This window comes from Microtus pennsylvanicus, chromosome 13 (assembly GCF_037038515.1).
Source record: "Microtus pennsylvanicus isolate mMicPen1 chromosome 13, mMicPen1.hap1, whole genome shotgun sequence".
In the NCBI taxonomy this organism is placed as follows: Eukaryota; Metazoa; Chordata; class Mammalia; order Rodentia; family Cricetidae; genus Microtus; species Microtus pennsylvanicus.
Window position 1 is genome coordinate 34,727,179 of NC_134591.1, and position 20,672 is coordinate 34,747,850.

Below are 20,672 nucleotides of genomic sequence, written 5' to 3' on the forward strand. Positions count from 1 at the left end.
GCCTCAGCCAAACTATGGACAATTATATGTTACATTTTCAGGGCCTGACCCATTCTCAAAAAACAAGATAAGTCACACAAGTTTCTCTTAGGCTTGGGATGCCACATTGACCAGCCATGCACATAGCCTAAATAGTTCAGGTTCTCAGACTGAACCTTGAGCCCATAACATAAACTGAGGCTGGAACTACATGCAAAAAGTCAGTTGCTGAGAAAGATATGTCTACTAATGTTGCTTCTAGCCTGACCTTGAGTCAGCAATAAACAAGACTTGGGAATTTGTCCATGTGTATTTGTCTTTAGGAGCAACCAGGTATTTGTCTCCAGGGGCAACCGATTGTTTTGAATATGTTTGGAAGTCTAAAATTATTTGACTTTGTGACTGAGAAAACTATTACTCTCCTGTGTCAGTCTGAATAATGAAAAATATCCTAGTGTTATATCTATTCATCATAATTACAGAATTAAGTAGAAATCATCTTCCTGACCATCCACAGCTATATGAGTGCCCAATAGCTGGAATATTTTCACGAGATAAACATACAAGCAATGGCAATATACCCATAGCAGTTCTTAGGGAAAAAAATGAAGTGGCACATGAGAGAAATTACAGACGGTAGCAACTGGTTTCCACCGCCAGTGACCCATGGACTTTTCCTTGTGTGGCTCCCCAACAGAGAGTCATTTGTCTGGTGGGTCGACCTGCTGAATGCTAGTTGTTACCTGCTGTATACCCCCATGGCCATCTGCAGAAATATAAATTATTTTTACTGATACGGATGATCTGGGATATGTTTCAGTAAAGTTTATATAATTATGCTAGCAGTGGGAGCTTACTAATACCATTAAGAGATACAGTTTTATACTTAAACCATTTTCCTTGTAGTTCTTTCTCTTGGGAATGTTACTTTTTATATGTTTATAATTTTTATAGCTGTTTGTTGTTAAATATTTAATTTTATAGTATGAGGATTATCTTGTGCTGCTGAGCTCATTCTATTTTTTAAAATTATTATTCTATGTGTATAGGGATGTGTGTGCCTGTCCTGGGGTTTCTGTAAAGGTCACAGGGCCACTTTGTGAAGCTGATTGTTTCCAGCTCTATGTGTGCTCCTAGGATTGAACTCAGGGCGCCAGGCCATCTTGCTGGCCCCATGCTAGCTTTTTTAAAAGACCACATGTGGTTTTCTTTGTATCTGGATGATACACATCAGCACTCAACTTAAATATAGGAGGGATATGTGTGACTCTTGTCTTGATGCTAGTGAAAAATGATGAGAGCTTGCGCTGAGTTAGCAGTTCAAGTAGAGATAGACCAGGGTTTGTCCTAGCTCCCCAGAATCCCAGCTTAGAGAGAAAGGCATTCATCAAGGTTCCATTACTGATTATTTCTCCAGAAGGGTAGTCATCAGTCAAATCATTTTGAATTCAGGTCACTTGTGATGGTGACAGTTTGAAATAATCCATCAATTTCCCTGCATGTGTTCAAAATAGTATTTACGCAGTCTCTAGTCAGCCTCTTGAGCTAATTAACCTCTTGATAAGAATTTTGCAATCAGGTCCTAATTTTAGCTTTCTTCCTTTTTTTCTGTATGTCTGTGCACTTTCAGGGGAAGCTTCAGGGATTTATGTGAAAAGTATAATACCAGGTAGTGCTGCGTACCACAATGGCCAAATTCAAGTGAATGACAAAATAGTGGCTGTAAGTAATGACTTTCTCTTGTACGTTTGAATCAAGATGGAGGGAGGATAGTTGGTCTTTCTATCATATTCAAGAGAAGAAGGTGGCTTAATTTAATTTTGTAATTTTAGTTTTATTTTAATTTTAAGGTTTGTTGTTTTTTGGCACAGGATCTCACTATATAGCCTTGGCTAGCCTAGAGCTCAGTTTGTAGACCTGGCTGTCCTTGAATTTAGAGGTCCACCTGCCTCTCAAGTGCTGGGATTAAACACGTGCTCCACCATACCCAGCTTATAAGGTATTAAAAAATTAGCTTTACTAGTGCAGTGAAATCGTATTTGATTCAGACTCTTATATGATTTTAGACTCTAAATATGATTTATTCCTGTCAAAGAGGAAATATTCTACTAAACATATTGGTGGGGAAAATTACACACTTAAATAAATGTATGCATAGAAATGTACTGAAAGGTGTTTCCATATTCTCTATAAAGTACTCTTTAAGAGTCTGTATGTATCATTGGGTACATAGACCTCATGGGTAGAGACATGTGGATCTCTGAGTTCAAGGCCAGCCTGTTCTACAGAGCAAGTTCCAGGAAAGGCTCCAAAGCTACAGAGAAACCTGTCTTGAAAAACAAAACAAAACAAAAACCCAAAAAACAAACAAACAATATATGTGTGTGTGTATGTGTTGGAATTTATTTTCTTATTTGCATGTAAATTTGTCAACAAAACTAATTTTATATTTTTATTCAAAAATACTTACTGATACTGCATAAAGTATTTGGGAAGAAAAATTAGTTACCCCATTTTATTCAGCACTGCCAAAGTTAAAAATGGGAATAGTTTATGGGCATGATGACTCAGACACCTCTAGCCAGCGCTCAAGAGGCTGAGGCAAGAGAAATACTAAATCTGAGGCCAGCTTGGGCTGTGTACTGAGTTAGTCTCTCTTTGCTACATAGTGAGACCTTCTTTCAAAACAAAAATGGTGATGGTTTGGTTGAAACTCTCTTCTTTCTCTTGATGTCATAGGTGGATGGTGTGAATATTCAGGGTTTTGCCAACCAGGATGTTGTTGAAGTATTACGAAATGCAGGGCAGGTGGTGCACCTAACCTTAGTTCGCAGGAAAGCATCTTCATCAGATTCTCCATTTGAACAGCCTTCAGACAGAGGTAATTCCTGCTCCCATCCTTCTCCTCTCCATGGAGCTGAGTTTGGAAGAATGGCAAAGGTGTGGTCTGGAAGACTGAGTAGGAAATATGTAATGGCGTGATGGGGAAATGAGTCAGCTGGTCTCCTTTGCAGTCTTTTCCCTGACCTGCTGGGGTGCACCAGCCCAAATGACAGGATGCAAGCACTGATTGCCTCGAAAGGTGACGGAAATCACTGTTTTGATCTAGGATCCTTCATTTGCTTACACCTTGATATTTCTCAAGCTTCACATCCCAGATTGTTTTTATGATGTGTTTTACTCTATTTTTCTCTTGATTTGTCATTTGAAGCATGGTGAAAAGATAAAATAGAAATTTTTTTCAAGAACATCTTTTTAAATGGTATTTTTTTGGTCGATAAGGTTAGAAAATAGAAAGTCTTCATTGTGTAAAAATCTATAATTTGTGAATATCAGAGGACATCTTTTAGGAGACAGTTTTCTCTCTCTACCATATGGGTTCTGGAGATTGAGCTAAGATCATCTGTGTTGGCAGCATGAGCCTTTACTGTCTGAGCCTTCTTGCTGGCCAGTATTTGGGTCTTTAGCATACAATCACACTATGATATGTTACTAAAGTTCTCATGGTACATGTCTGTATTCCTCAGGAGCTCTGATTGTCATTTTATAATTTAAAAAATATTCTGTTAATTTGTATGAGTTTTTTTGTTTGTAGCATTCTGTACACTACATGTGTGCCTGGTGCCTCTGAAGGCCAGAAGAGGGCATCAGATCCCTCGGCAGTGGAATTACAGTTTTTAGCTGCCATGTGGGTGCTCGGAATGGAACCTAGGTCCTCTGGAAGAGCAGCCCGTGCTCTAGACTACTGAGCATCTTTCCGGCTCCTCTGATTGGCACTTAAAAAGAAACTATTATTAATATCAGTTCCATCAGGTTTGGTGGGGATGCATATCTTTAATCCCAATACTGAGGAGAGAGAGGCAAATCTCTGTGAGTCAAGTCCACCCTGACCTCCCTGATGTACATAGTAAGTTCCAGAGCAGTAAGGGTTAAATAATGAGGACTTCTAAAAAAAATAACAAAAACAAAACAAAGAACCCAATAAAACAAAACAACAGCAACAACCCCCCCCCCCCCAGCAAATAAACTTAAGTTCCAAGGGATCAAAATGTTCTTTTCTGATCTCTCCAGGTACCAGGCATGTACATGGTCAAAATAGTCATACACATAAAATAAAAGAAATAAATCTAAAATGAAAAAAGTTATTATTACATTAATTGCTTTTCTCATTGCCATGACCAAATACTTACCAAGAAACATTTTAAGAAAGGAAGGAAGGATTAGTTCTGGCCTATAGTTCAACAGACACTGTTTGTCATGGCGGGGAAGGTATGGTCACGGGAGTGAGACATTAGCTAGTCGCAGAGCATCTCTAGTTAGGAAATAGGGTGAAGGATGTCAGTATTCGACATACTTTCTCCTTTTGTTCAGTTCAGGATCTCATCAGGTAGAGTGAGGTCACCCTCAGTCACCCTAATCTAGATGAGCTGTCACAGGAATGACCAGAGATTCCTTTCTGATTGGTTCTAAATCCCATCAGTTCACACTCTAGATTCACCTTCTCTTTGTTTGTGAGGGCCATACCTTTTGTCTCAGCACTCGGAAAGGCAGGTGTATTGCTATGAGTTCAAGGCCAGCCTGGTCTAGAACATAATAAGTTCTAGACCAACAAGGGCTGCATAGTGCAATCCTGCCTTAAAGATAAAAAAAAAAGAATCTGTTGTTAACTTTGTGCACATTATTGACTAGCTTATACATAGACCTTTTCTGTCTTCTGTGATTGAAACTTCATGGTGTTAACTCTCCCCTCTTGTCAGCTGCCATTTTACTGTTTCTTTGAGTTTGACTGTGCAGATAGCTCAAGTAGGTAGAGCCCTGCAGTATTTATCCTTCTCTGCTGAGCTGACCTTACATCACAGTGTCCTCCAGGCTCATCTAGGCTCTAACAACTGGCTAGATTTCCTTTTTAAAGAATCAACAATATTAATTATTTTTGTATATACACATTTTGTTTATGTATTTATGCCAAGTGTTCACTGAAGCTGTTTCCTTATCTTGGTTATCATAAATAAATAATGCCTCAATTAATGATTGGCATTTCTTATCCTACTACTTATGTATGCATTTCTTTATGACATCAGTTGATTAATGATCTAAAAAATACTATGTGAGTGGTTTTAAAGTCTCATGTTACAGTGATAGGAGTTTAATTGGTTGTATGTTTGAACTCTTTTTGTTGTTAAAACATTTCAAGCAAGCCAGGCGGTGGTGGGGCAAACCTTTAATTCCAGCACTCAGTAGATAGAGGCGGGCAGATCTTTGTGAGTTCAAGGCCAGCCTAGTCTACAAGAGCTAGTTCCAGGACAGGTTCCAAAGCTACAGAGAAACCCTGTCTCAAAAAAACAGAAACAAAAATTCAAAAAAAAAAAAAAACAACCCCAAACATATAGAAAAACAGAACAGAACGAACACCCAGTTACTTTCCACTTTGATCTGACAGTCACCATCTCCCTATATTCCTTTCAAACCACTTTTGAGTGAATGGTGTCAGCATCATGAAAATATGAATATTTTCTTAAGCAATCATGCTATTATCACAACAAAGAGAAGGACTACTAATATTAAATATCAGATACTTTGTATATATATATATATACATATGATTTCTCATATATGTATTAATCATATACATATGATTAATCATATATATATATATATATATATATATATATATATATATATATATATATATATATGATTTCTCAGTTTGTAGTGCCAGGGAGATTGCTTTGTGGATAAGAAGGTAAGAATGCTTGCTTTGTAAGATGAAGACCTGAATTCAAATGCTCAGAATCTATGCAAAAGCTGAGCATGGCTGCCCATTGCTCCTGTAAACCCAACACTGTGAGGGCCGGAGGCAGGAGGAGTGCTGGGGTTGGCTGACTGCCAGCCTAGCTCCAGGTTCAAAGGTGGAGAGTGACACAGACACTTGAAGGTCTCCTTAGGTCTCTGTGCATGCACGCCAGCATACACATATATGTGCACATCAAGAAAGAGAGAGACAGGCAACACATACACATTTTCCAGTTACCCTAAAATATCTTTTGTATTTTTTCTTCCTATATTCTCTTCCTGACTCCTCCCTTTTAAAATCCTTCCTAAATCATGCATCCCTTGTGTTGTAACTGTATGGCTTCTGAATGTGGAAGTCCTTCCTCATCCCTGCTCAATGGTTTTTTTTCTGAAGAGATTTGTCTACTAGACACTGAAATGCCACAACCTAAATTTTGATTATTAATTTGTAGCCTTGTACTTGTAATAAAAATTCTTTTACAAAGAGCTGGAGCCATGGCTCAGTGGTTAAGAACATTTGCTGCTCTTAGAGGGCCCAGATTTTGTTTGCAGCACCCTCATGAAGGCTCATAATCAACCGTTAATTCTGATTCCAAGGGATCTGACACCCTCTTCTGTCCTCTGCAGTGAGCAGGCCCCATACTTAATGTATTTATGTGCACCCGAAGGCAAAACACTCGTATACATTTAAAATATATATTAATATTTTAAAAATTCTTTTAAAATGATGAGGAATTACTTTTAATAAAATGAAACCCTCCAGCCGAGTGGTGGTGGCGGAGGTAGGTGGATCTCTGTGAGTTCAAGGCCAGCCTGGTCTACAAGACCTAGTTCTAGGACAGGCTCCAAAGCTACAGAGAAATTCTGTCCTGAAAAACAAAAAAGAAAAAAAGAAAGAAAAACCCTCAAAATTGTCACTTGTGCTGTGTTTCTTCTGTTTAGAGATACTGAGTGACTTGCTGGTAATGTTGCTTAACTTTGTCTCATCTGAAGAAAAGGAGAGGAGCCATCTGCATCCACGGGAGTTCTCCCCCTCATGGTCTCTGAGGTTGCTGTTTTGGCTTTCCACATGTGTTTGGTGGTTGGTCCAGGCTATTCACACATGTTGCTCAGTACCTGTCCACAACAGCAAGCACATACAGCCTTCTCATTGTTGTTGCTTTTTTTTTCTTCTTCTTTTTTTCCTTCTAAAACTGTATTGTAAGAAATCCATTTCACTTTTGTAATGGACTTAACCTTGCTTTTCACTTTCATTTTCTGTATTTCTTCATGCTTTAAATACTATCAAGTTATTTTTTAGAGTTAGTTACTTAACAGAAAACTTTAGTATTATAGGAGTTACCTGCAGTGAGGTCCCGCTAAGGGTGAGTGTGAGTGAAATAAGCTCATTTGATTGTGCCGCCCTACCTCCCCGCAGGACTAGTGATTCAAGCCAGCAATTCTTATTTTAGGAACTGGTGCAGAACCGCCTAAAGTACCAGCCCTAACTGAATCCCTGGAAACAGAAACTAATGTGGGTACAGAAGCAGAGGAAATTGGAGAAAGACTGGATAATCTAAAAAACAACAACATACAAGCCTTAGAAAAACCAGGTAGGCCAAAAACCTTTTCTTTGGAGTACTCAACTGTTTTGTTTATTAACCATTTCTTCTCGGTAGTTAATATGATGTGGCATCTGCAGAAGCAGACTTAGACCTATGCAGTAAAGGCAGTAGTATTACACCAAAGGCTTAGCAAAGCTACAAATATCCTAATACAGGTAGGATTTAGAGGTCTGTATAAAAGCAGTCTATCTGATGGAAGCTCATGCTGTAGAGACATCTTAGAGATTTAAGGTGGGATATTTTTCTAGGGATGTACCACTATGGTAGGATGCTAGCCTAGCATATATGAGGCCCTAGGTTAAATCTCTAGTACTACCGCAACGTCACACCCCCTACATTTTAATAAAATGGGGTGTTTTCACTATAATCTTAACATAATCTCAACACGTTTGGCAATAGATCACCAAGTGTATTTTTGTTTAATCTTTGTTTAATTGTGTTTCAAATGCATATTTATATATATACATATATACATAGTATACAATAACTATGTAGCATTTTAATTATGTGTTCTTACTTACGTGTTACAATTGTATTACATCTAAATATTGTAGGTCTCTGCTTATATGTAGGAGTGTTTCCTATTCATAAAAGTTAACATTGGTTTTTTTATAAGTTGCATCAAATGATAGTCTGCAGTATATTTATTTTAAAATTTTCAAATTGTTTCCCATTTTGACATGTCAGCTGTTATCGGGACTGCGTTCTGCAATCATACTGAGTTACATAGCTCGGTTCCTTCTACAGAGATACTTACAGAAAGCTTTACCAGCTAAGGGAAACTCCTTACAATATTTAGCACCATCCAAGTTCCAGAGAATCTGACTATTGGCATATATATATATATATATATATGTTAGGAAAGATAGCCCGAAGGAAAGTATTAGTAATACCTCACTCAAGATAAAGATTTAGAAGCTAACCTTTTGGATCCAACTAGAGTACAATTAATTGTTACTGTTTTGATTTAGTTGACCTCAGATGAATATCAAAGAACTAGGTGAAAATCAGATAAAATTGAAATTAGAAGTAGTTTTAGAAATGGTGTCTCATTGCTATTGTCATTATTTTGTTTGATTTTTGAGAAAAGGTATTACTATATAGCTCAGGCTAGCCTAGAACTTAACAGTGTTTCTGTCTCCACTTCCCTATGCTGTACCCATGCCTTTTTGTTGTTGTTCTTTTTAAAAAATATTTTTATATTTTTTATTTTGAGATAGGGTCTCACTATGTAGCCTTCGCAACCTGGAATTTGCTGTGCAGACCACAGGCTGGTTTCAACTTTACAGAGATCTGCCTGCTGCTGCCTTCCAGGTGTTGGGTTAAAGGTTCACATTACCACACCCAGCATGTGCTAGGGTTTTAAAAATAAATTTCACTATATTTTCATGCACGGGTATAATTTCAGTTCGCAAGTATGCCTGCCTCTCCTGGCTGCTGTGACCTTAGTCTCTGTCTCACGAAATGGTTACTCTCTTGTGCAGCTTTTTTTTTTTGTTGTTGTTGTTGCTGCTGCTGCTGCAGGGAGATTAACCACCCTCCTCTGGCCATAGTCCTCTGAGCTGTGCTTTAAAATGCATAGCTGTCTGTACTTTCATTGTTTACCTGAAAGGTAAAAAACGGCCTCAAGGGATTAGAATCATCAGCATCTTCTTTTACTTGGGTGAACTTTCTGTCTTCTGACTACCATGTTTGTACGCTTAGAATTCCCTCAATACATTGTAGATTTTGTTCAGATTAATTTAGCAGATATGAAACTGCACCTGGAAGACACTGAACAGGTAAATTGTTGAACCTTTTAAAGAACTTGGTAAAGGTGCTGGAAAGGTGGTTCAGTGCATAAAGGTTCTTGCAGTAAGCCCGAAAACCCCAGGTCGGTTCCTATAGCCAGCGTAAGGTCGAAGGAGAAAGCCACCTCCACACAAGTTGTTCTCTGTGTGTGGCTTGTAGACTCTTCCTCCTGCCCCCTACCCAACACTAGTAAATTGGAAGGAAGGAAGGAAGGAAGGAAGGAAGGAAGGAAGGAAGGAAGGAAGGAAGGAAGGAAGGAAGGAAACAACCCGTAAGAATTCAGAATTTCTTAAGGAAATGTTCACAGGAGTGCATGCCACCAGAACGATTTTGATACTTGTTTTAATAGGATCTTTGATTAGCTGTCTTTAAATGTAATTTAGCATATCAGTTAATATAGTTATTTCCTAGATGTTCTTTTGTAAATGGAGTAATTTAAGTCCTTTAGTGTTCATTGGTCTTAGTCTCTGATTCTGAAGTAAGTCTATTTAACTTAATGATTTGTAGTATGTAATTAAGCATTCTGTGCAGCCAAAGAGCTACTCTAGAGATGAAAAGAGCTGATGCTGCATGTTACATTTGACGGTAGGCAGATGGTTATGTCACTTGTGATGAGCGTTCTGTGACGTGAAGAACTTAAAAAACGTGGAACCTTTTTATCCTCTGCTGTTAGTATGGATGTAAGTGCAATGATAGTTTTAGTACTTTGACTTTTATCTGCCAGGCATTCTTCAGACTGCTAGCTACTCTGAGAGTCTGGGGAAGATTATACGGAGGGTAGGCCTGGCACTTCAAATATGTCTGTGCTTATAAAATAATCTCACTTGTGTAATAATGGCACCATTAAATCGAGAGCATTAAAAAGGTACAAATATCCTAATAATTAAGCAGCAGCAAAAGACTGGTATAAAATTAACGTTTCTATCTGATGAAATTCAGATTTTAGCCTTTCTGTCCATCCTGGCTTACAGAAGCCTGGCTGGGTTGTGTCACTCTGTCTTATTGATTACAGTGCTAGCTCCGTAGAAATTTACATTCCCAGTAGAGAAAGGGAATGGTACAATTCTGTGTAAGAGCTACATAAAACTAAGCCAGATATGTAGGAAACTACATAGAAACTATACATTCACTTCTACTTCATCACTTCCTCTACCTTTAAGATATTTCTGAACAAAAGTTCCTTCACAAGTCTGTCACAGATGGCTTTACATTTTGTATTATTCTCATAAGTCACTTTGGTCTATATTACCAGGTAGATTTTAATTAATACATTTTCCTTTTTACTCATTTCCTCTTTTCCTACTGAAGCTGAGCTGTTATTAAAGAATTTGTTAGTTAATATGTTTGGCTTACAGCAGCTTCACTGCTCTTTTTCTTATAGATGTATATCCAGAGAAAGGCCAAGGCGCTCCAGAAAATGAGCTGAAATCCAGATGGGAAAACCTACTGGGCCCAGATTATGAAGTAATGGTATGTTTCATTTCACGTTACACTCCTAGCGCTGTAATTCAAAATGACAGGAGAGAGTCAAAGAAGACACAGGCTGCTTCTATTGTTTTCTTCCTGACTTTCTTTCCTATTAGGGCAATCAATCAATTTTTAAAGCGTTTTAAGCTATAAGAACAATTAAGGACTGTACACAGACTTCAGTTACAATTAACAGACACTCAGATCATATTGAAGACATTTAGGTCAACAATAGGCAGAAGAACATTAGGAGGGTGAAAGCTTGCCTTTAAATTTATAACTTGAATCAGCTGCTTAAAATGGCTGGCATCTTTATGATTGCTTTTATGATCTGTTCGTTTTATTGTACACTGAAAGGGCTGTGGATATTAGTCCTATGTTTCACAAAGAATCTTACAGTTTTATGAGAAAAATGAAAGAATGATTATGAAATGTATTTAGAAGAACAGGAAGTAATTTAGGTGAGGTATGAGTTTATGGTGCCAGCAGGCCATTAGGCTTCCCTTCGCCAGTTATTAGATTTGGCCAGTAAAGCATCGGCTACATTTCCCGTGAGTCCACAGGAAAGCAGGGGCTGCTGGAAAACTCCCATCGGTGGCCATCAAACATGGCAATGAAATTTCTGTTGTATTTCAAATTTTCTGTTTTGAGACAAAGTCTTGTTATGTAGCCCTGACACATCCTCATGTATATGGTCATTAATACTGGGTGGACACTTTGTGTTTTGGATGTCTGGCCACTGTCACCAGAGTTGCTTTAGTGTCTGTCATTAAGATTAGTCACATGATCGCTTTCTTGTTCTTCCCAGGCCTGCATGTTAGTTCTTGTAACTACGGAGTCTCTACTTGATAGAGCACTGTCACTAGACTGCTCTCTAGAAAGTCACACATCCTTGTGTATGTTCAGGGAGTGTGTGGCTCACCGGTTGTATGATGGGATTTTTCATTTTCACTCTTTTGAAGCAGGGTCTCATGTGGTCCAGGCTGCCCTCAAGCTCGCTTCGTAGCCAAGGATGACCCGGGACTTGTGACCCTCCCGCTTCCACCTCCTCAGTTGTGGGATTACAGACATGAGCTATCATGCCTGACTGAAACTCAGGGCTTCTGTGTGCGTGCTAGGCGAGCTTTACACTAACAGTCATACTGGGGAAAGCTCTGTGGTGGAGGGATGTGTGTTGTGTGTTAAAGTCTTATTCTCCATAGCTCAGATTTTTTTTGCATCACATGGTGAAGTTGAGGCTGGAAACAGGAGAGATTTTAAGTTGGATCTTTACAGTGATTCCTCTAACGTTCTAGGCATACAAGGGGAGCCTGGTAAGGCAGATGAGTGAATGGATGCGTGCGTTCCTCTTTCCTTATTGCGCTTTCAGATCTACTCGTCTGGATTTTTGCTTGTTTTCTATGGAGGAAGGGATATTCATTTGAGAGTGGATCTTATGTAGCTCCAGCTAGCCTAAAACTGTAGAGGCTAACCTTGAATTGCTGATGCTTTTCCACCGTCTCCTGATTTATGTCTACACGACTGACTTATGGAATATAAGATCTGAGTTTGAAAGTTTAAAAAGGCAATGCTCTCAGTTTTGTCAAAAGAAAAAAAAAATCCTCCCTGCCCCCACAGGGTCTCACTATGTAGTCCTAGAATTCACTCTGTAGACCAGGCTGGCCTTGAACCCTCAGAGATCTCCCTGCCTCAGCCTCTTAAGTGCTGGGATTAAAGGTATGTGCCACTATGCCCAGCTAAGAGCACAATATTTTTATTTTTGTTTTTTGAGACAGGGTTTACCTGTGTAGCCCTGACCTTGAACTCAGAGACCTACCTGCCTTTGCCTCCTGAGTGCCAGGATAAATTTTTTTAATATGTACTGTAATTGTGCGTATGAGTGTGGATGTGCATGTGGAGATCTGAGGACAGCTTTCAGGATCAGTTTTCTTCCACTTTTGCATTTGTCTTAAAGACCAAACTCGGCTCATTAGGCTTGCACAGAAAGAGGTTTACCTGCTGAGTCATTCTAAAAAATATTTATTTTCTGTGTAAGTGCCTGACTGTGTATGTGCACCACCTGTGTGCCTGTGCCCCCAGAGGCCAGAAGATGGTGTCAGATCCCTGGGAGCTGTAGTTCCAGATGGTTGTGAGCCACTGTGGGGATCTGGGAATCAAACCCAGGTCTTCTGGAAAAGCAGCCAGTGGTCTTAACTGCTGATTCATTTCTCCAGCCCCTGCTGAGCCATCTTGATGGTCCAACAGTAAATTTTTTACAGATCTAATATAATGAAAATTTTATTAAAATTTGGAGGATCCTGGGATTTAAAGTTGACATAGTTAGACCTTTATATTTGACTCCATGTGTTGATTCCACTTTGTCACTGTAGTTTAAACACATTTGGGGACATTTTCATCAGAACTGAACAGGTACAAACTTTTATTTTCACATCATCATTCTTAAACAATATATTGTGACATTTTTGTCGCATTTTCTTTGTATTAGATATCAAAAGTAATTTAAAGCTGATGTCAGTATGTACACTTAATACACCTTCATAAAAACTTGAGCAACCTCTTAATACCAAAAGTTGGATGTATGTGCTGTTCAGATATTAGTTGAGTTTTATTGGTAGACATTGGTAGAAATAAATTTCTTGTGTGTGTGCTGTTCAGATATTAGTTGAGTTTTATTGGTAGACATTGGTAGAAATGAATTTCTTGCAAGGAGAAGTAGTTTACTGATAACCTGCACCTGTAAGATGTTAATAAAATACAGCCCATGCAGAGGAAGGACAGGAAGTCAAATTATATGTCATCTTTAGTTCAACTTCTAGATAATTTAGGATGAAAATATTAATGTAGAGAATGACAGAAAAGCAAATGTATTGGTATGTGCTATACTTATGGATATCAGAAATACTGGATAGAGATTTTCAGATGAGTTGTCAATGTGCCGAGTTTCTGATATTTCAGAAAACAGGAGGAAATTAAATTATGCTCATACAGATATGGAAACATTTTTCTTGTAAATGTAGGTAGCTACCTTGGACACACAGATTGCAGATGACGAGGAACTACAGAAGTATTCAAAGGTAAGCACTTGACTTTAAAATGCTGCTGTGTTTTATTGTTATGATGAGCTTTCTTTATGTTCTTGATGAAGAAACTAAGTGGCATGACCTAAAGTCCCCAGAATTTAGTCATAGATGTTTTCCAGAAGCAAGATAGGCTCTGTTAAAAGATAGAAGTGGTTAGATAAAGCTGGGGAGAATGGAATCCATATGCCATTTCCAGAAGCCAAAAACTCAGGTTTGACTCTGCCACAGTCATGAGAAGGTGACAGGTGAGTGTGTCGGGTCTTTGGGTATTGCAAGGAGACTTTTGGGAAAGGTTTTCTGTAATGGGGACAGGGTTAGGCTTTGAAAAGCATGATTGGCTGTCCAAGGACAGAAAACATGATTGACCTTCTGGATTTGTTATTCTTAAACTATTTGAGTTCATCTTTATTGCTGTTGAGAACATGCAGTCATGTAACTAGGACAGATTTTTTTCCCCAACACTTTCATTGTCTTTTCTTACAGATTAATTTATAGTTTCTATTCTAGATAACCAGAACCTAAGGCAAGCAAAATGTATACAAGCCTTCTGAGTGGTTTTCTCAATAAATAATAAAAAGGAAAGATTTTATTGCTCAGAGAGTTTCAGAAACACTATTATACTCCTACATGAACCCAGAGTCTAAGCTCAACTTAGACCCTTCATTTAGATGCAGTGCACAAAATGAGTTCTTTGTGGGCGAAAGAACTAGGTCATTGTTTAAGAAAACTTGCTGCTGTTTCAGAACACCTGAGTTCTATTCCCAGCACCCATGTCAGGTGCTTGTGTTGTGGGAGCTGCGGGCTGTGTTCCTGCCGCCCAGCTCCTGGTCACCTGGCTAGCTTATGCCCCGAAATAACAACACACAAACTGTATTCTTTTAAACACTGCTTGGCCCATTAACTCTAGCCCTTACAGGCTAATTCTCATATCCCGATCAACCCATCTCTAATAATCTGTGTAGCATCAGTCTTACCGGGAAAGATTCAGCATGTCTGACCTGGCAGCTTGCTTCGTGGCGTCTGGCTCTGAGAGGAGCTGCATGATTTCTGAGCTCACTTCCTCTTCCTCCCAGCATTCTGTTCTGTTTACTCCGCCTATCTAAATTTTAACCTATCAGGGCCAAGGCAGTTTCTTTATTTAACCAATGACCTTTCTCCATCATGCTTGTAACTGCAGCTCTAGAGGACCTGAAGCCTTCCTGTGTCTTCTGTGGGTACCCACAGATATATGTTTCTGACATGCACACACATGAAAGAATCTTTAGGAAAAATGAGTTTCATGTGGATTTCTTAAGCTAAATATCTGTTCCTATAGTTTTACTGTTTGCTCCTTTGCATGTGTGATACTTTGCTTCCATAATTGTGTGCCATATGTGCTGTTGTTTTAGATTTTTCTGGTTTTGTGTGTGTGTGTGTGTGTGTGTGTGTGTGTGTGTGTGTGTGTGGTGTCTGTGTGTGCGTGCACACACAAGATCAGAGGAGACTTTCCAGATCTGGTTCTCTCCTGCCACCTTGTGGGAACTGAGGATTGAACTCATGTCAACAGGCCTGTGAGCAAGTGCTTTTCGCTGAGCTGTCTTGCTGGCCATTGCTTGGGGTTGGATTCTCAAGGTTGATAGTGGAGAATATTTCTTTCCTTCTTAATTCAGCTACATTTTAAGTCACTTCCTCATGGAGGCCATGTTGACTAGTTGACCAAGCTCTCCTCAGATCCACAGTGAAATCAACATTGCTCTTTATAGGTATTTGTAAATTATTTACAGTCTCATCTTTCTGACAGCAGTTGTTGATTAATAATCTGGGGAGATATTCCATTCAGAAGGGGAATAAAAAATGTAATAACCCATCTAAATTCAATAGTTACTTACTTTCGAGAATTTTTCTTATTAGCTTTAAACTTTCTTTGCTATGTAGTTGAAAAGCTTTGGAGAGACCCCTTTGGCTTTAAAACATGCCTTGAACCAGGCTCAGTTTATCACACAGCTTTCCTTTGTTGTCTGTTCCCATGATGAACAGCATTAGGCCAGTATCATACTTCCTAACAAGCCAAAGGGGGCACAAAGCATGCTTTGTGTACATTTTAAATAATCTGATTCTGCAGGCAGATGATGTTCTCATGTCCTCATTTCCTAGTTCCCTGCTACCAACCTAATTCTACCACCTTTCCTGCTCAGCATCTGTGCCTTGTAGAGTTGTATCCAGTGACTGGTAAAAAAGATAAAAAGACTTTGAGAACCATTGTCTAAAATGCTACCCATGCATTCAGATCTCCATTTATCAGATGTTGACATCTCCTCTGCCATATGCTATGAATACACTGGGGTTCTAGAAGAGAACAAATCAGAAAGTGATCCTTTATATTGCTGTATTAGTGGAAGAAACAACAACAAAAGTTTAGTCATTTACTAAAGATAACATGTGACCTGAGACTATTAGGCAGGGAAACTAGATACGGAACCCAGAAGAAAAAATCCAGGAGAAAAAACGACTAGCAGCTTTAGGTTAGCAACTTTAGACAAGATGGTAACATTTAAGAGCCCTCACCCCCACACCTCCAATTGTCCTTGCTGTGACTAGTTCCTGCCATGTTACCAGGGCTGTGTGGAATTCTGTGTTTTCCTGCTTCTGCTTCCTAAGTAGCTCAGATTTCATGCACACACATTCTGGGCTTAGAAGATGGCATTTTAGGGGATAATTTAGGACATGAAGTAACCAACCTAATTTTCCTTGCAACATAATATGATCACTGAGATATGTGGTGCTAGGGGTGAAATGCAAATCAATTTAAGATATGCCTTCATTAGTACAGCTCAGTGGTAATTGGTGGTTTTCTCTCTTAGGTGCATGCATCTAGAACTTTTAGACTACAACCTTTCAAAAGCTCTTTCCCTTATATGCTGTTTTTAAATAATTAATTTAATTATTAATTTGAGATTTTTTTTTTTGCAGTAACATTTTCCCCCCCATAGTGGAAGACAAGGGGCAGCCCGGATTATATCAGTCTCTTTAAATTTCTCTGTTCTTTGTGTATGTTTGTGTATTTGCAGCCAGTATGCCCATTTCTTGTTTAATATATATGATATAAAAGATGTGTACTTTTCCATCTAACATTTTTATTTGTTTATCTATACTGATTTTTAAATTAAGGTCTCATCAAGTTAGTGGCTTATGACCTAAGCACTATAACTTTTAGGATTTTTTTTTTTGGTGTGCACTGTGTATGTATGTACCAAGTGTTCAATGCTTGTGGAAGCAAGAAGCGGCATTGAATTCTTGCAGGGGGAGTTACAGGTAGTTATGAACCTCCTATTGTGGGTTCTGAGAACTGAACTTAGATCCTGTGGAAGAGCACCAAGTGCTCCTAATCAGTGAGCCATCATGCCAACACCCACCATAGCTTTTTAAAAATGCACTTATAAGCAGGGTGTTGTTGTCTTTAATCCCAGCATTCAAGAGTCAGAGGAGGTGATCTCTGAGTTGGAGGCCAGGCTGGTCTACAGAGCAGTTTCAGGACAGCCAGGGTTACTTAGAGAAACCGTGTTTCAAAAGGCAAAACAAAACAAAATCTACTTATAATTGGATATTTAAATTATAAGTCGGTACCTCTTCAATTTTCTCTTTGCAGTATGTAAAGAAAAGTATAGTGAGCCAGTCAAAACCTATTCTACAGGTGAGCTTATAGGAGGCTGTTTAAGTTGAATAGCAGTTATGCAGCTAGATAATAGCAGCGGCAGGCTGCAATTTGTTGTGCAGCCATTCATTCCTGAATGAAGCATCCCCACTGTTTGCCGGAATCTGTGTTGTCATTTGTGGAGGAAATGAGTAGGTTTCTCTATTGAGATATCTCTTTCCTTGCACTCCCAGGCTTTGTTGATTCCCCATGGGAGGCCTTACCTTTCTGAGGAGTGGATGATGGTAGACTGGGGGGGAGATGGGGAAAGGGGGATGAAGGGAGGGAGGGGAAACTGTGATTGGTATGTAAAATGATTAAAAATAATATTTAAAAAAGAAATGAATAGGTCTCTGATCCCGTGGAACTCCGAATCTGGGCTTGGACAGGGCACTGGAGTGGACAGGCAGAAGACCATTGCTAGTGCTTGTGAGTCTGGAGAACGGCTGCAAATGAAGAAATAGTGTGAGCCGAACTGGCAATACCACTCTGTTGTTTCAAAGATTTAACTTACTGGTTTTTATTTTTTTTTAAATTTATTTATTTATTATGCATACAATATTCTGTCTGTGTGTACATCTGCAGACAGAAGAGGGCACCAGACCTCATTACAGATGGTTGTGAGCCACCATGTGGTTGCCGGGAATTGAACTCAGGACCTCTGGAAGAGCAGGCAATGCTCTTAACCACTGAGCCATCCCTCCAGCCCAACTTACTGATTTTTAAAGGGGACATGAAGGACGAGCAAAGCAGGAAGACAATATAGTACCCTATGTTTGAAAATACCTTAATGAACTGGGGAGGATGGCACAGCACTGGGAGACTGAGGCAAGAAGATTACCTCGTGTCCCAGGCCAAGCTGGGATACACAGGGAGACCCAAGAAGAAAAGATGAAAGAAAGTCAGTACTGTAATGAAACTCGTTGCTCTGTATACTCAGTTAAATAAACAAGGAAAATGACCCATTCATCAGGAATCAGAACAGCTCAGTTGCCGAATGCATGGCCTAGCACAGGGCAGCTTGTGAGAGCTTCTTAGAGCTGCCACCGCACTTTCCAGTGGCTACTGCCACTCTGCCTTTTGTATTCTAATAAAACTTTTACTTTTAAGCTGTAAAAAAAGTTTAATTTCTTCCATGGAACATATGTCCTAAGACTCAGAATAGACAGCAGGGTTAGGGAAATTGAAATAATATGTATAGTTTTCCAACGTCACCCATAGTGATATTTCATTTGTATTTTAATAAATAAAGCTTGCCTGAAGTTCAAAAAGTAGAACAGCCACCCTGGTCAACCTTACAGATCAGACAGTGGTGACACACACCTTTAATCCCAGAGCCACACAGGTTTGCCATAGAAACCAGGTGGTAGTGGTGCATGCCTTGATCCCAGCACTAGAGAGGAATATAAGACGGGAAGAGACAGTTCTGACACACAGTTTCTTTCTGAGATTCCTGGAGGCAGGATCACTATATCAGACTGAGGTGGAGGTAAGAGCCAGTGGTTGGCTGTTTTGCTTTTTTGACCTTCAGGTTGAACCCCAATTTCTGTCTCTGGGATTTTATTAATCATGCTATAGTCATCGTGTTCATCTTTCTTTGTTTTCTTACAAGACTAATTTGTTCTTTCTACTTTCCAAGTTGTATTCTATTTTCAATTGATATGTAATATCTTTATTTCTGGGGTGTATATGTATACAGTGTATAATGCTCAAAGCAAAGTAATGATTAAATTAAAATAGTTGACATTTTCATTTTCTTAAATATTTTGTGACCCTCCATCAGGAGGGTCAGGTTTCAAGGCTGTAAGCAAGTTTTGCCAGTCTATGGCTTTCTGTAGGTGGTTGTCTCCCAATTGCCATCCTTGGAGATTCAAGAGCTTTAGGTGTGACAGCTAGTGATAATAGATACGGTTTTCCTGTGAGGTAGAAGCTCTTTGGAGTGGCTTGAACATTAGCTCCTCTGCTTCTAGGAAGCTGTAAATCATGACCCCAGTGCGGTTTTCCCGCTTCTGAGGATCCTGCCCTTTTAGCGATGGCTTTCTTGGCAAGTGTTTACTATTAAGATGATCACAGTACTGTAAGGAAAAACATTAGCCTCATCTTAGAACTTTCTGCTGGCTGTCCAGTATCATATGAATGAGCACCAATAATGCCTTGGGTATAAAAAATAAAAAGAGCAGGCCCGTTTCTCCAGCTTGAACAAATTGAAAGATTCTCTTTATTCTCTCTCGAATATATTTCCTAAGTCAGCAAGCCTGAACTTGTGGTTTCCCCCTCCCTCTGTAGTGAGCAAACACACTTTATCTATCTATCTATCTATCTATCTATCTATCTATCTATCTATCTATCTATCTATCTATCTATCTATCTATCTATCATTTCTGCCTCCTCCCCGCCACCGCCTCCCATTTCCCTCCCCTTCCCCCAGTCAAGTCCCCCTCCCTCGTCAGCCCCAAGAGCAATCAGGGTTCCCTGCCCTGTGGGAACTCCAAGGACCACCCACCTCCATCCAGGTCTAGTAAGGTGAGCATCCAAACTGCTTAGGCTCCCACAAAGCCAGTACGTGCAGTAGGATCAAAAACCCATTGCCATTGTTCTTGAGTTCTCAGTAGTCCTCATTGTCTGCTATGTTTAGCGAGTCCGATTTTATCTCATGCTTTTTCAGACCCAGGCCAGCTGGCCTTGGTGAGTTCCCGATAGAACATCCCCATTGTCTCAGTGTGTGGGTGCACCCCTCGCGGTCCTGAGTTCCTTGCTCGTGCTCTCTCTCCATCTGTTCCTGATTTGGACCTTGAGATTTCAGTCTGGTGCTCCAATGTGGGTCTCTGTCTCTGTCTCCTTTCATCGCCTGATGAAGCTTATTATTCAGGAGGATGCCTATATGTTTTTCTTTGGGTTCACCTTCTTATTTAGCTTCTCTAGGATCACGAATTATAGGCTCAAGGTCCTTTATTTATGGCTAGAAATCAAATATGAGTGAGAACATCCCATGTTCCTCTTTTGGGGTCTGGCTTACCTCACTCAGGATAGTGTTTTCTTTTTTTTTTAAATATTTATTTATTATGTATACAATATTCTGTCTGAATGTATGTCTGCAGGCCAGAAGAGGGCACCAGACCCCTTTACAGATGGTTGTGAGCCACCATGTGGTTGCTGGGAATTGAACTCAGGACCTTTGGAAGAGCAGGCAATGCTCTTAACCATTGAGCCATCTCTCCAGCCCCAGGATAGTGTTTTCTATTTCCATCCATTTGCATGCAAAATTCAAGAAGTCCTTGTTTTTTACTG

General features: G+C 39.5%; 1 protein-coding gene across 7 annotated transcripts in view; it reads left to right on the forward strand.

Annotated features, from left to right (window-relative positions):
* Patj (PATJ crumbs cell polarity complex component) overlaps positions 1 to 20,672 on the forward strand; it is a 314,603-nt gene that overhangs the window by 37,734 nt on the left and 256,197 nt on the right. For all 7 annotated transcript variants that reach the window (XM_075944778.1, XM_075944774.1, XM_075944777.1 and 4 more), the window contains exons 10-14: positions 1,610 to 1,701; positions 2,719 to 2,860; positions 7,224 to 7,364; positions 10,549 to 10,637; positions 13,652 to 13,708. In XM_075944778.1, coding sequence (XP_075800893.1) covers positions 1,610 to 1,701; positions 2,719 to 2,860; positions 7,224 to 7,364; positions 10,549 to 10,637; positions 13,652 to 13,708 — 521 coding nt within the window. The remainder of the gene's footprint in view (positions 1 to 1,609; positions 1,702 to 2,718; positions 2,861 to 7,223; positions 7,365 to 10,548; positions 10,638 to 13,651; positions 13,709 to 20,672) is intronic.